Source organism: Mobula birostris, chromosome 9 (assembly GCF_030028105.1).
Source record: "Mobula birostris isolate sMobBir1 chromosome 9, sMobBir1.hap1, whole genome shotgun sequence".
NCBI lineage: Eukaryota > Metazoa > Chordata > Chondrichthyes > Myliobatiformes > Myliobatidae > Mobula > Mobula birostris.
The window spans coordinates 14,496,032-14,513,101 of record NC_092378.1 but is presented as its reverse complement, the minus strand read 5'-3'; the positions used below and the strand labels follow the sequence as shown (position 1 = coordinate 14,513,101).

General features: G+C 42.3%; 1 protein-coding gene across 4 annotated transcripts in view; it reads left to right on the top strand.

Moving 5' to 3' along the window:
* The window catches only part of wif1 (wnt inhibitory factor 1), a 98,103-nt gene that overhangs the window by 41,310 nt on the left and 39,723 nt on the right, over positions 1 to 17,070 (top strand). For 2 of the 4 annotated variants that reach the window (XM_072269336.1, XM_072269335.1), the window contains exons 1-2: positions 15,081 to 15,322; positions 16,060 to 16,199. In XM_072269336.1, coding sequence (XP_072125437.1) covers positions 15,184 to 15,322; positions 16,060 to 16,199 — 279 coding nt within the window. In that variant the 5' untranslated portion in view covers positions 15,081 to 15,183. Of the gene's footprint in view, positions 1 to 15,080; positions 15,323 to 16,059; positions 16,200 to 17,070 lie in introns of those variants that run through there. The other 2 variants (XM_072269337.1, XM_072269338.1) reach the window with 1 other exon arrangement.

The window sequence follows — 17,070 nt, the reverse complement described above, 5'->3', positions numbered from 1 at the left end:
ACCCGCACAGACTACAAGGTGTTGCTCCTCCAACCTGAGTGTGGCCTCATCGGACAGTAGAGGAGGCCATGGACTGACATATCAGAATGGGAATGGGACGTGGAATTGAGATGGATGGCTAATTCTGGTGGATGGAACATAGGTGTTTGGTGAAGTAGACTTTCAATCTACATCCTGTGTCACACATTAGGAATGAATGGACAAGGGAGTCACATAGGGAGTGATCCCTGTGGAAAGTGGAGGCGGAGGGACGATGTGCTTGGTGGTAGGATTCCGTTGGAGGTGGTGGAAGTTATGTACACTTATGTGCTGGATGTGGAGGCTGATGGGGTGGTAAGTGAGGACAATAGGGATCCTATCCCTAGTGGGGTGACATATGAATGGGGTGAGGGCAGATGTGCATGAAAGGGCAGTGTTAATGGTGGAGGAAGGTAAGCCACTTTCTTTGAAGAAGGAGGACACCTCCTTAGTTCTGGAATGAAAAGCGTCATCCTGAGAGCAGATGTGGCAGAGACAGAGGAGAAGGGGATGGCATTTTACAAGTAACAGAGTGGGAAGAGGTATAGTCCAAGTAGCTGTGAAAATCAGTGGGCTTATAAGATATCAGTGAATAAACTAACTCCAACGATAGAGAGAGAGATTAAGACAGGGGAGGGATGTGTTCAAAATGGACCAGGTAAATTTTGAGCAGAGTGGAAGTTGGAGGTAAACTTGATGAAGTTGACGAGCTCGGCATAGGTGTAGGAAGCAGCACCAATGCAGTCATCGATGTAGCTTAGGAATAGCTGGGGAGCGATACCAGTGATGGCTTGGAACGTATATTGTTTCACATAACCGACAAAAAGCAGGCGTACCTGGGACCCATGCGAGTGCCCATGGCTACACCTTTTGTTTGAAGGAAGTAGGAGGAGCCAAGGGAGAAGTTATTGAGAGCGAGGACCAGTTCTGCCAAACAGAGGAGAGTGGTTGTGCAGGGGAACTGGTTGGGTTTGGTGTCCAGAAAGAAGCAAAAGGCTTTGAGGCCTTCCTGCTGGGGGATGGAGGTGTACGGGGACTGGACATCCATAGGGAAAATCATTCAACCAGGTCCAGGGAACTTGTAGTCATTGAAAAGATCAAGAATGTGTTAAGTGTCATGGATGTATGTGGGAAGGGACTGAACCAGGGAGGATAAAACGGAGTCATGGTATGCGGATATAAGTTCAGTGGGACAGGAACAAGCTGAAACAATGGGTCTACCTGGATAGGCAGGTTTATGGATCTTAGGAAGGAGGTAGAATCAGGAGGTGTGGAGTAAGGGAAGTATCAGGTTGGTGGCAGTGGATGGGAGATCCCCAGAGTTAATAAAGTCAGTGATGGTGTGGGAGACAATGGCATGGTGCTGCTTAGTGGGGTCTTGTTCAAGGGGTAAGTAAGAGGAAGTGTCTGAGAGTTGTTGCTTGGCCTCAGCAAGGTAGAGGTCAGTCCACCAGACTACTATAGCACCCCCCCCTTATCTGTGGGTTTGATGGTGGGTTAGGATTAATGCAGAGAGGGGCGAGCAGTGCGGAAGGAGTGAGGTTTGAATTGGAGCGAGGGATAGAAAAATCGAGACAGTTGGCAGTCTCCTTGGCAGTTCGCAATGAAAAGATCCAGAGCAGGTAGAAGACCAGAATGAGGTGTCCAGGAAGAGGAGGAGGATTGCAGACGGGAGAGGAGGTCATCAGTGTGGGCAGGAAAGTCCCTGCCAAAGTAGGAAAGGAGACAGAGGCGGCAGAAGAAGAGCTCAGCGTCATGGCAGGCGTGGAACTCACTGAGGTGTGCGTGCAGGAGCTGAGGACAGAATGTTCTGCCTCTGAGAAGGGAACGTCAGAAGAAATTGTGAAGATCCAGCATGGATGAGAGCTGGGATCAGGGGGTTGGGAGCGGGGAGAAGAGAGTTGGTAGCATTAAATGGATTGTTTTTCTTTTGGAAAAAATACCAAAAAATTATAATGGGAGTTTTGGAGACAGTTTCTTCTGCAAATATTTTAGGTAATAATGAAGTAAGCAAAGTAGTTTAATCCTTTTCCAAGCCTGACTATTTCCTGGCTTTCGTGGTTTTGATTCCTTTGGAAGGTGTCAGAGATACATTCCGATTGTGCTGGAAGAAGTGAACAAATAGAGCCCACTCTTCTTGTGTTGAATCAGTCAGCACTCACTTCACCATTACTGAACTGTCTTACAAACTTTTTTGAAAACCTCGCAAGATATTCATACAATTTATTAAACTATAAAAAACTATCTTCTGAGAGAATGTAAAATCAAACCTGATAATCTAAACTGAACAAAATACATCATCAAATTTCAGGTGTTCATTAATAAAAGGTGAAGAAATGCTTTAGACACTTTTGAAAAACTAAAGGCTAATATTTCAATCAATGTGCCAACATAAACACGAGGAAACCTGCAGATGCTGGAATTTCAAGCAACACACATAAAAATTGCTGGTGAACGCAGCAGGCCAGGCAGCATCTATAGGAAGAGGTCCTGATGAAGGGTCTCGGCCCAAAAAGTCGACTGTACCTCTTCCAATAGATGCTGCCTGGCCTGCTGCATTCACCAGCAATTTTTATGTGTGTAGAATGTGCCAACATAACTTTGTTTCTATGTCCTTAATAACATGAAAACAACATTATGTTAGCACAGTATCTGGAAAATAATTATTTCATTTTTCAGAAGAGTTAAAAAATTTTCTTCATCTTTCTGTGTCCTCAGCGCTAATATAGGATAGGATTTGGGATTATTAATTCTCATTGTTTCTTACAATTCACAGTCTGTGTAAAATCATATCTAATTTAATAAATTATATTTATAAAAACCTGCAAATCATTAATTCATTTTTGGGTAATTGATTTGGTTGAAATAAAAATTAGGTGCTTGGAAACGTAGCAGCACAAAACCTTCCAAATTATAATCTGTCACATCAATTTAGAGCGGAACAATATTCAATGCGATAGGGCATCATGATTGTGTAGCAGTTGGCATAATGCTATTCCAGTTTGGGGCATTCCACAGTCTGCAGTTCAAGTTCAATTCTGGCCCTGTTCTCCAAGGACTCTGTATGTCCTCCCCATGGAGAACAAGGGTTTCCCCCGGGTGCTCTGGTTTCCTCCCACAGTCTGAAGACGTACCAGGTGGGTTAATTGGCCTTTGTAAATTGTCCCATGATTTGGTTAAGGTTAATTGGGTTTGTCGGGGGTTGCTGGGACAGTGTGACTCCATGCTATATTGCTAAAGAAATAAATATATTTCTTGTTCAGACATAAACCAGAATTGGGCAGCTCTTAGCTATGGGTAGGGAATTCCACCACTACTTATGAAGACAGTTATAATATCCTCAGTAAGTTCTAGACCCGAATAACATTTGTTATTGAGAGTTTATTGTTGAGTGGTTTAGTGCCACTGCAAAGGTTAAACACCTACAATAGTCTAACGCGTATATAATCTGCAAGTGAAATGTCATTATGAATGGTTTTGTGCAAGTTACAGATGACCGTAAGAAACTTTACAAGTCCCATTATGTCTTATTCCACAGATGAATTTGCAGATACTTGATGTTTCTTGTCAGTCCAAGGTAGGGCCCTGTCTGGGAAAAAGATGAAGTGAACCAAATGAATTTTGGGAGGAGGCAGCGATGAGCATTTTGTTTTGCCAAGCAGCATTTAAATGACCCAAGAACTAATGGTGCAGGTATTTTTTTGTTACCTTATCTGATTTAATCATCATAATTTCATACAAAACCATTACGTCACATGGAGCATAAGACTAGAAGACATAGGAGCAGAATTAGGATATTCAATCCATCGAGTCTTTATTCCTTCTACTAAAAGCATGACAATACACTTCTCTACACTATATTCCATCAGCCACATATTTACCCATTCTCCTTATCTGTCCTTCTGTAAACTCACTGCTTCACCAACACTTCTTGTCCCTTCACCTTTCTTTGTGTTGTCCACAAACTTGGTTACAAAATAATCAATTCCATCATCCAAATCATTGACACAACATGAAAGAAGTGGTTGAAACATTGACCACTGTGGAACACCACTAGTCACCAGTAGCCAATCAGAAAAGATCCCTTTTGTTCCCACTCATTACAGTTAAACAATCTTCCATCCATGTTAGTATCTTTCTTGTAATGCCATGGAGTCCTATCTTGTTTAGCAGTCGCATATGTGGCATCTTATCAAAGGACTTCTGAAAATCCAAATAAACAACATTCACTGACTCTCCTTTGTCCATTCTGCCTGATATTTCCTCAAAGAATTCCAACAGATTTGTCAGGCAAGATTTCCCCTTAAGGAAACCATGCTGACTTTGGCTTATTTTATCATGTTGCTCCAAGTACTCCTAAATGTCATCCTTAATAATGGACCCCAACATCTTACCAACCACTGAAGACAGGGTAATTGGAGTATACTGTAATCTCCTGTCTTTGCCTCCATTCTTCTTAAAGAGTGGCATGAAATTTGCATTTTTTTCAGTCCCCTGGAACCATTTCAGAATCATGTGGTTCTTGAAAGATCACTACTAATGCCTCCACAATCTCTTCAGCTACCTCTTTCGGGACTCTGGGGTGTAGTTTATCTGGTCCAGGTGACTTATCTACCTTAAGACCTTTCGGCTTCCAAAGCGCCCTCTCCTTAGTAATAGCAACTACAGTCACTTCTATCCCCTGACACTCTTGAATTTCTGGCATGCTGCTGGTGTCTTCCACAGTGAAGACAGATAGATTGAAAATACATATTAAAATTGTCCATCATTTCTTTGTCCCACATTACCACCTCGCCAGTACTATTTTCCAGTAGTCTGATAGCTATTCGTATCTCTGTATTACTATTTATATATCTGAAAAAGCTTTTGATATCCTCTTTTATATTATTGGCTAGCTTACCTTTATATTTCGTCTTTCCTCTCCTTAGTGTTTTTTGTTGCCTTCTGTTAGTTTTTAAAATCTTCACATTCAGCTAGCTTCCCACAAATTTTTGCGATATTGTATCGCTCTCTTTTTGTTTTTATGTTGTCTTTGACTTTCCTTGTCAGCCACGGTCGCCTTATCCTCCTTTTAGAATATTTCTTCTTCATTGGGATATATTTATCCTGCATCTTCCGAATTGCTCCCAGAAACACCAGCATTCGCCATTCTGCCGTCATCCCTGCAGGTGTCCCCTTCCAATCAACTTTGGCCAGCTCCTCAAAATTGAGAAATTGGTGTCCCTAACTAGAAATATAGGGTTGGCCATTTAAACAGATATGAGCTGACTTTTTATCCCTCAACAGTTCTGAGTCTTTGAAACTTTCCTTCTCAAAGGCAGTTGAAACAGAATCTTTGAATATTTTTAAGGGAAAGGTTGATATATATCTGATAAGAAAAGAAATGAAAGGTTACCACAGGTGGACACGGAATGTGGAATTAACATTACAATCCGATCAGCTATGACCTTAGTTGACTAAGGGCTAATTCTTAATTTGCATGTAGGGGAACGTGTGACTAGGAAGGTGGAAGTAATGATTTCCTAGTCAGGAAATTTATTTGCTGCAGCTCAGCAAGAGGCCAAAATTAGAAGAGAGTACTGGTAGAAACGTTGTCCCCTTGAGGCCATCTGTTTGAACAACACACACACATATTGCTGGAAGAAATAAGCAGGTCAGGCAGCATCAAAGGAGGGGAAGAAACAGTTGATTTTTCGAGCCAAGACTGTTTACCTTTCACACAGCTCCCAATGAAGGGTCTTGGTCTGAAACATAACTGTTTACTCTTCACCATAGATGCTGCCTGACTTGTTGAGTTCCTCCAGCATATTCTGTGTGCACTCAGGATTTCTGGCATCTACAGAATCTCTTGTGGTTTTGATTTGCTGCACTCTGCAAGAGTATTGAGAGGGAGTGGAGTTCAAATGGTAGATTGGTATAAAGCCCTTCAATCAGAATGCTAAATGTGTGCAGAAGTATTTTCAAAAATATAGCTGCCGTTGTCCTCATATTCAGCTAGATTTTCGATTACATAGCAATGTATGGATATATGACTAATTAAAAGGAAACCTCCGATCTCAGTGATGAATTTGGAGCAATGACAGCTATTCAACAAACAGAACAAGATAAAATCTACAGATATTTAAAGCCACATTTTTCTTCAGGAATCTTGTCACAATATTGAGGACTTTGAATAGATTAATTAGGGAATCAGACAAACCAAGGGAAAAGATAACAGAAGTATTAATTCCATTTCAAGCCCTGTTTTCAATTTAATTGGGTAATAATTAGAACAGGCAAATTGAAACAGCGTGCATTAGTAACATGAAATAATTCTACTTCTGTAATAAAATGAATGATTCCTTTCGATTAAATTTAATATTAGGCAAGGTTAGTGCATACACATATACATATTTCTCTTCTTTCATGCCCCTCTCATTGATTGCAAAACCACTTGCAGTAGCACAGTCACCTTCAATTCCTAGACCCTGGGAAGATTGTCTCAACCAGTAACTCATCCCCTCATCCCCAACTACTGGTAACATGCAGGTGATTGCTTGATAAGTGGGATCATTTGATCCAATGAATGTGAGCATATTAGTTATTTCATGTCACACATTTCTGTATGATGTTCTGTTCAGTAACACCACCCTCCAAACAAATATTGGTAAAAATGTTTACCTGAACCTCTGAGTCAGACTGCCAAACTTCAGAGCTTGTAGCTTCCAGCATGTACTCTTCCCCTACCCCCACCTTCTTGTTCTGGCTTCTTCCTCCTTCCTTTCCAGTCCCGATGAAAGGTCAAACTTTCCGCAGATGCTGCCTGACCTTCTGAGTTTCTCCAACATTTTCTGTGAGTTTCTCCTTTGTTTGGATTCAAAATGCTGACATGTGATTTACTTGATAAGCTGCCAAAAATTATTAATACAAAATACTCTGCAGATGCTGGGGTCAAAGCAACACTCACAACACACTGGAGGAGCTCAGCAGGTCGGGCAGCATCCGTGGGAACGATGAGTCGATGTTTCGGGCCAGAACCCTTCATCAGGACTGTGGAGGGAAGGGGCAGAGGCCCTATAAAGAAGGTGGGGGAGGGTGGGAAGAAGAAGGCTGGTAGGTTCCAGGTGAAAAACCAGTAAAGGGAAAGATAAAGGGGTGGGAGAGGGGAAGCAGGGAGGTGATAGGCAGGAAAGGTGAAGAAGGAATAGGGGAAAACACAATGGGTAGTAGAAGGAGGCAGAACCACGAGGAAGGTGATAGGAAGCTGGGGGAGGGGGCAGAGTTAAATAGGGATAGAGGAAGGGAGGGGGAGGGAATTACCGGAAGTTGGAGAATTCTATGTTCATACCAAAAATTATTATTTGACAGAAATTTGATTAACTTAAACTGAAGGGTTGCATCCCTGCCTGGTATGGAAACACCAATGCCCAGGAACAGAAATGGCTACATGACAGTGGCGGAGACAGTGCAGTACATCACAGGCAAAGCAGACTCCATCATTGAGTACACTTACAGGGAGCACTGTCACAAGAAATCAGCGTCCATCATCAAAGACCCCTACCATCCAGGCCATGTCGCCTGCTCACTACAACCATCAAGCACAACGTACAGAAGCCTTGGGTCCCACATCACCAGGTTCAAGAGAGTTATTACACTACGACCATCAGGCTCCTGAAATGGCATGGTTACCTTCATTCACCACTACCCTGAACTGATTCTACCACTTTCAGACTCATTTTCAAGGACTCTTTACCACTCAAGTTCTCAGTATTATTTTTATTTCCACAGATTGTCTTCTTCTGCACAACTTTTTGTCTGTTTTGCCTGTTTAAGAATCATTTTGTAAAATTCTTTTGTATTTATCTTTCCCGGTAAATGCCTGCAAGAAAATGGATCTCAGCATAGTATATGGTAATATACACATACTTTGATAATAAATTTATTTTGAACTTTAAAGCAATTTTTAAATACCACAACAGTTAGCTGTAACTCTGAAAACACTGATGTCCTGCAGAGGGCTCCCTCAGACCAGAAGCATATTCATGTTCCATCTCTGCTCCCTATCAATGCGATTCCAAGCTATTTTTATTTCATACTTTGATCTATGCATTTTAAATTAAACATTATGCAAGGCTGTTAATTCTATCGGTAACATCTCAATTGATTTTATTATAAATGTAAAGATTTTGATGTGTTGATGTAATTTTTCAGGAACATTGTCAATATTAAACTAAAGTTGTGTGGTAAGCTAAGTACTCCCATGTGGTTTGAATAAAGTCCACATAAAACATTCAGTTATTGGATGCTGACAAATGCAGTGTCTGTTTGATATTGAATTACTTGACGGAATTTAATCTTCTCGCATTGCACTTGTGCGAAAAATAATGGACTCAAATTTCTTTAAACAGTCTCTAATGATGACCGATATACTGCTCACTATGTTAATCTCCTCAGAAAGCAGTCTATCTAAAGCAGGGGTTTCCAATCTGCGGTCCGTGGACCCTTCGGTTAATGGTAGGGGTCCATGGCATAAAAAACGTTGGGGAGCCCAGATCTAAAGAGTGGAGCCTGGTCTTATGAAAGAAACTACGTGACACTTTCTTCAGCCTGTGCAGGATATTTTGACCAGTAGTGCAAGGGGTACAAGATAATTGCACAAGAATTAGATGCTTCAATCTATTCTGCTGTAGCTTTGGTTGACAATGGAATACCCCACTCTTGCCACACTGTCTCATTACTACACACAGTTTTCTTTAAAGGAAGCAATCTGGATAATATGTTCCTTTGCATTTGTTCCTGAAGTGCCACTGCTGTTGTAGAGTAGAGAATACAGCAGTAAAGTTGTGCAGAATAAGCTTTTATGAACCACAATGTGTCAATTACCAAATAATGTGCGGTGATGGTGATATGATAGACACTGACCTTATCAATGTTGATAATTCTTTGAATCTACTTCAGAACAGTGCCTCCCCTAACTCACCATCCAGGCCATGCTCTCTTCTCACTGCTGCCATTGGAAAGGAAGTTCAGGAGCCTTAGGTCCCACACAACCAGGTTCAGAAATGGTCTTTTACCCTACAACCATCAGGCTCCTTCCTAAACCTGTGTGGGTAACTTCACTTATGAACACTGAAATGATCATTGAACACAACCTAGAGGAACTCAGCAGGCCAGGCAGCATCTATGGAAAAGAGTAAACAGTTGAAGTTTCAGACCAAGACCCTTCATCAGAACTGGAGAAAAAAGATGAGAAGTCATAGTAAGGAGGGGGAGGGGAAGAAGAAATACAGGGTAGTAAGTAATAGGCGAAACTGGGAGGGGGGGAGAGGTGAAGTAAAGACTGGGAAGTTGGTGAAAGAGATATAGGGCTGGAGAAGGGTTAATCTGGCAGAAGACAGAAGGGCATGGAAGAAAGGGAAGATAGAGGAACACCCAGAGGGAGGTGGTGGCACCCAGACGGAATACAAGGTGTTCTTCCTCAAACCTGATTGTGGCCTCATCATGGCAGTAGAGGAGGTCATGGACTGCCATGTTGAAATGGGCATGGGAAGTAGAATTAAAATGGAAAACCAGTGGAGATCCCGCTTTTTCTGGTGGACGGAGTGTAGGTGCTCGATGAAGAGGTCTCCTAGTCGACATTGGGTCTGACTGATCTACAGGAGGCCACAGCGGGAACACCAAATACAGTAGATGACCCCAACCTACTCACAGGTGAAGTGTCACCTCACCTGGAAGGACTGTTTGGGGGCTCGAATCGTAGTGACAGAGAAGGTGTAGGGGCAGGTGTAGCACTTGTTCTGCTTGCAAGGATGTGCCAGAAGGGAGATCAGTGGGGAAGGACGACTGGACAAGGGAGTCTTGTAGGGAATGATCCCTGCGGAAAGCAGAAAGTGGTGGGGAGGGGGGCTGGAGGGAAAGATGTGCTTGGGGGTGGGATCCCGTTGGAGAGTGTGTAAGTTACAGTGAATTATGTGCTGGACGCAGAGGCGGGTAGGGTGGTAGGTGAGGACAAGAGGAACCTGATCCTTAGTGAAGTGGTGGGAGGATGGGGTAAGAGCCGACGTGCGTGAAATGGAAGAGATGCGGGTGAAGGCAGCATTAATGGAGGAAGGGAAGCTGCTTTCTTTGAAGAAGGAGATCATCTCCTTAGTTCTGGAATGAAAAGCCTCATCCTGAGAACAGATGTGATAGAGACAGAGGATTTGAGAGAAGAGGACAGCATTTTTACAAGTAAGAGGATGGGAAGAAGTATAGTCCAGGTAGCTGTGAAAATCAACTTTCTCATTCCAGACTTGTAAAAACATCATCCCCTTTACTCAATTCCTCCAGCTCCACTGCATCTGCTCTCTGATGAGGCTTTTCATTCCTGAACTAAGGAGACATCCCCCTCCCCCCACCTTCTTATTCTGACTTCTCATCTTTTTTCTCCTGTCCTGATGAAGGGTTTTGGCCTGAAACGTTGACTGTTCACTCTTTTCAATAGTTGCTGCCTGGCCTGTTGAGTTCCTCCAGCATTTTGTGTGCATTGCTTGGATTTCCAGCTTCTGCAGATTTTCCCTTCTTTGTGATTGAATGCAACCTATGGACTCACTTTCAAGAACTCTGCAACTCCTGTTCTCAGCATTACTTATTTATTATCATCATTATTATTATTGTATTCACAAGTTTGTCTTCTTTTACAGTTGCTTGACAGTCTTTGTGTGTAGTTTTTCCTCTGATTCAATTGTATTTCTTTATTCTACTGTGAATGTCTGCAAGAAAATGAATCTCAGGGTAGTATATGGTCACATATACAGACGTTGATAATATATTTACTTTGAACTTTAATCACTAAACTCTTATCCAGCAATGTAACTAAGCATGCTATATCCACATTATAAGAGAGAAAGGTGGGTAATCTTTGATAGACAACTTTCTGCCTGATATTCGAGCACTCCATTGTTTTCCGGGGCCAATTCAGCGATATGATTGAATACCCATCAATCATCTAGTTCTTTGCAAATGCATGAAGTAGTGCTGTTGCCTCCCTGCTTCAGCAGCCCAGGTTTACTATTAGCTCCCAGTGCTGTCTGCGTCTGTACACACTCACTGTGACCTCTTGGATTTTTTCTTGGCTACTCCATTTTCCTCCCATGTCAGAAAGATGTGCTGGCTGATCGATTAATTGGCTTCTATGAATTACTCTGACTGTGGATGGAGAATCAGGATGAAGTTGATTGGTATGTGAGTGAAAGTTGTTCGTCCATCGTTAACATCGATGATGGTGTTGAGACTAACGCTTGATTTGGATTTAAGTGAGGGAGAGTTACGCAGCATCAGCCTCACTCTCTCTTCCCAATTCCCATCTGGATCCAGAGTGAAAGTACATTACAGGGCAACACTCCACATAAGTGGGATTGTCTGGGAACTGGCTTAGATTTGATGGGCTGAATGGCCTCATTTATACCATAAGGAGAAAATAATCTTTTAAAGAATAGGTCTCATGGACAAATTTCATCTATTTACCAAGATCATAAATGAAAGATTTTCTAACTGACTTATTTCATTGCTATCTATAGGACATCAGTACTATCAATGTGAATGCACTTCAGAGGCATTGATTGACTGAAGTACTTTGGGATATCCTGGGTTGTGGAAGGCCCTTCCAAAAACACAAGCCTTTTCTGTTACAGTGCCATTAAGTCAAGGTGTCACATAGAATTTCACATTTGCAATCAAGTTACTTAAATTTATTTTATTCAAATTTTAGGCTGTTATAGGAAGTGACGAGAGCAGCAAGTTACTTTTGGTTAAGCAAACTGATCACAACAGTTAACTGATCCATTATAACATTTGAACAGAATCAAAATCTGGTTTAATATCACTGGCATATGTCATGAAAATTGTTGTTTTGCAGCAGCAGTTCAGTGCAATACATAATTTATATAATAAATTACAGTAAGTATTCAAAGGAGGTTCATGAAAATGATTCCAGGATTGAACATCTTGTCATACGAAGACCATTTGATGGCACTGGGCCTGTATTCACCAGAATGCAGAAGGATGAGGTGTGGCTTAATTGAAACATATCAAATGGTGAAAGGCCTTCATGGAGTGGATGTGGAGAGGATGTTTCCTATGGTGGGAGAGTCTAAGACCAGAGGACATAGCCTCTGAATAGAGGGACGTCCTTTTATAATGGAGATGCAGAGGACTTTCTTTAGCCAGAGAGTGGTGAATCTGTCACCATAGGCAGCTGTGGAGGCCAAAACTAAATGTATAATTAAGGCAGAGGTTGATAGATTCTTGATTGGTCATTGCATGAAGGGTTATGGGGAGATGGCAGGAGATTGGGGCTGAAAGGAAAAATTGATCAGCCATGATGAAATGGCGGAGCAGACTTGATGGGGCCAAATGGCCTAATTCAGCTCCTATATCTTATTGTCTTATCAAGTATATATAAAAATGAAAATTAAATGAAATAACTAGTGCAAAAAGAGAGGGGAGAATACAGAGGTACTGTTCATGGGTTCATGATCATATATACACACAACTCATGCAGATTATTCAAAATATTTACGATAGCATTTGGCCTTTTTTTTTAAAAAGATTGAGGGTTGAGGGAATTTTGCGGGATTGGCATAGAAGAGTTGAGTCAGTTATGAACAATGATAATAAGCCACGTAGCCTCCTTAAACCTGACTATTTATTTGTGTCCTTGTAATAGGCAATGCTGGTTGGTACTGCAGGAAAATTCTGATTCTGAAATCTATTGCTTACTAGATGTTAGATGAACATTGCCCCAAGGATTTTTGGAAGATTAAAAGAGTTTGGAACAAATGAAATGGCATATTTAACTTGGATTGATAGAACTTCAAGGATGGCTTACATTTTTTAAAAAGCCCTTGAGAGCAGGAAAGGGCTGAATTTAAGGAGTAGGGATGAGGAAGGAAGCAATTTTGGTTAAGGGAAGGGTCAGGAAGAAACAGTGATAAAATAAAAATAATGGACAGGCAGCATATTCCCCTCACAAGATGAAAAGATTATGATTATTCTATTGGCAACTCTACCAATGTACATAACAGTACTATAGAAACAATGTTGGGCACAGTATAACTCTATAGACCCTTTGCCTTGGGCTGAAGCAGTAAGCCAAGAAGCTGTCTGTTTGATTCATTTCTGATTTATATTGTATCCACATAGGCAATGCAAACTGCTGCGGGTTCAAACTGCTGAGAGGCCACATTACCTCCTCACTTATGACACAAGATTCCATGGACACAATAAAGACAAAAAAAGATAAGATTTATCAGGCCAACTTTACGGGTTATATCTTTTATGACATTCTGTTTCCCATGTCCCACCTGAAGCAACTTACCTAATTTGCAATATGCTTTGAAAAAGATCCCCTTTTTTCACAAAAATATTAAAAAGGAGAAACTATTTTTAAATCTGGGAATCAGGAAAAGTCGTAGTCTTTTCGAAATATTGTTGTCACATGGGGGGCATTGGTGGCAGACCCAAATGCAAGACACAGACACTGAAGTACTAGGAACAGGACATGACTAGAGTAGGGACGTGACAGGATACAGAGAAGGAGCAGGGACAAGAACACAGACTTAGGCAAGGACATGGACAAGAAAGGGAACCCGGGCAAGGAACTATGCACTAGGAGTCTGGACTTGGGCTCTGAGCCAGAGACTGGACAAGGACCCAGAACCTGGGTCTTGCCTTGGGCTCAGGCCATAGAACCAGGCAAGGACATGACTACAGGACAGGACATGGCTGGGATCTAGAGTCTTGGCTCTTGAGGCTGGGGTCTTGGCTCTTGAGATGCAGAGGCTGATAACTCAGAGGCTGGAATTCAGAGACAGACTAGGAACTGTACATCAACATAGAGCCAGGACTCATCTTTAACACGACACCAACATGAGACTGGACAGAACATAGAGATGGAGCCAGGACTTATCCTAAGACAAGCCAGGATTCAACTTTATCTCCACACCAAGGTGGGACAGGTCCATCCATCAGGTAAAGGCAGAACAGCCAGACTTACCCAACAGAGGCAAAGACAAGACAAGACAAGACAAGACAGATCCCCCCGCAGGGCAACAGTAGAACAGCCTGACTTACTCCACAGAGGCAAGGGCAAGAAGAGACAAACACCAAAGAACAACAGACAGTTCCATTTCTGCATCAGGGTTGCTCCGAATCACAGTTCGGCCAGTAACCTAGGCTGGCTATGGAAACAGCCAGATCCCTACCTAGCTTGGAGTGGCTGACAGTCATTCAACTGGCCCAGGAAACAGCCAAATCCATACCACAAAGACTGCTCCAACTACCAACAGCAAGGCTCCATGAAGTGATGGTTCTCTAAACACGGCCTAAAGATGACAAGTGGCCACTCTAGCCTTCCACCTGCAAGTTGCTCCCAGGGAATCTTGACAAGACAAACCAGCAGCCCACACTCGACCCCAAGGCCACTTATGTTCCAAGCCCCAAGATGGGAATCAGGTGTCTATGATTAACTCAACCAAACAAGGGACAACTGGAAGACCCGGAGTCCTGTATCCATAGACCAGACCATGGACTGGAATGCAGACTTCACAGACCGGACCATGACAATTGTAGGTTTGCTAGTTTTGTTCCACAGTAAGTACTCATTTAATGACTTCATGACATTGTAAATATGTATTGTCAAGCAGTGAGGAAAGCATGTACAGTTTTAAAATTTTTTAATTGGGCAATACCCTCTTAATAAGTTCTAGGTTATAAATCTGATTCACTCTCTGCTGATGCTGTCTAACCTCGTGAGTATTTCCAGCATTTTATCTCTCTCTCTTTCCCGCCCTCATTCCTTCCCTTGATGTGGCAGGTCCATATTGAATTTATACTTTCGAAAACTACAACATTTTACAGGAGCTTTTGAACTGATTAACTCACATTTATCCCCCTTTGAATAAACCACCTATGTTGTAAGTCGGTTTCTGGACTTGGCGGGCACGCACGAGCCTGTGGGAACGCGAGGCGCGATGCGTTCCTCGCCAGGCGGGGGCGCGCTCGGCCCTCGTGCCCACGCACACGTTCACTCGGGTGGCCGCGGAATAACTCAATCGGGGAAGTGGGACAGAAGTGCATCACATTCGCGAGCTCGGAGCGGCAAAGTTAAGAGAAAGAGGAGCGGGATTGCAAGTGGAAGGCTTGAGAATGGGGAGCTCCCGGGCACTGGCGCGGCTGGTGAACCTGTGCGTTTCTGTGAAACTGCTCATTCTGCTGAGTGAAGCCAGCCCGGCTGAAGGCAGCCTCAACATGTGGATAGATGCTCATCAAGCCAGAGTTCTCATAGGTGAGCACCACCCTGACCAGTTCCTCCTGTGTAGGGCTTCAGCTATATCCCCTCCATTGGAAGAGGGCGCATTTTAAAGTTTACTGGAAGAATATGATATATTTTCATTGCATCTCCCCCGCCCCAGCCAAAATCCACTAGAAGTGGCAGCGCTGTGTTTGGTAGCGTTTGTTGTTGGTTCGGGCAAACAGGTTAGCCAGCGTCCAAGGATGTGACCTGATAACTCCACTAAACTGTTGGGGACCATTAATGCTAAATGAATGGGAACTGCGGTTTACTCCCCGAACCCTCTCCAGCCCGTCTCCTGGCGCTCCCTTTCGCTGACAGTTTTCTTCTCTTCCCCGATTTGTTCGCTTCATGGTGTTTACAACATCCACCCTGTTAATAAAACCTACCAACCATTTGAGATTCTTGGAGTATATAGCTATCGACTACAAGGCTAAAATTAATGCATCTGATATCTGGGAAGATTACTAAACAAACTGAATGACATTTACAATGAGAGATTTGTGCACCCTCACAGTCTAATGAGAACGGAGTAATGACCTAGTAAAATAAAATCAAACATATTTTCTGTGAAGAATCTAGACCTATTATTCGGTTATGAAAACAGCAATGTTGAAAATTGAGAGATTTATTGAATTGACATATAAATTTCATGATGTGTTCAAACGACATTTTTGGGAGTAAGAACTTGTCGAACTGGTCTTAATGGTTCTGAAATGATCACCTTTCAGGTTTTGAAGAGGATATTCTAATCGTTTCCGACGGTAAAATGGCTCCGTTCACTCACGATTTCAGGAAGGCACAGCAGAGAATGCCCGCGATTCCAGTCAATATCCAATCCGTCAACTTCACCTGGCAGGCTACAGGACAGGTAAGGATAGGAGCCAACAGACCTTCAATTAAATGCTCCATTTTGTCTGAAAGTTTTGTCTGCAAGTGGGAGGAAATTTATGGTTTCATTCAAATCGTCTTTTGAAAATAATTATATTCGACTATGCTCGAAGTGGCAACACATTCCTTGAGACAGACTGAATGCACTGTTAAAAGCTTGCAGAGTCTTTAAACCAGTAACATTTGTACATCAATTGTATTCTACATTTTGGGAGATTGTGTTCTGACACTGACTTTTATATAGCATTTTCGGAAGTACAGGTACTTACAGATTTCCTTGTATTGTTATTGATAAGTTAGAATTGGTTTATTAGTGTCACATTTACTGAGGTACTGCGGAAATCTTACTATGCATACAGATCAGTCATTATACAATGTAGTGAGGTGGTATAAGATAAAACAACACAGCTACAAAGAAAGTGCAGTAAAATTCCCAGGAATTTGGTGCTTCTGACAGTTTATTTTGAAGTATGTGTGCTACAGGTGAAATTACTTACTGTATATGTGTAGTTAAAAATGCAATGATGCTTAACATACTTTGTTACTTATGCCTAAGCAGGTTAAAATATAAATTTTGTTTTTGTTTCCTGTGCCCAACTCTATTCATATAAGACCATAAGCACAGAATTAGGCCATTTGGCCCATTGAGTCTGTTCTGTCATTTCATCATGGCTGATCCAATTTCCTCTCAACACCAATCTCCTGCCTTCTCCCCATATCCCATCTTGCCCCGACCAATCAAGAATCTACCAACCTCTGCCTTAAATGTACATTAAAAACTTGGCCTCCATAGCTGCCTGTGGCAAATAATTCCACGGATTCACCACTCTCTGGCCAAAGAAATTCCTCCT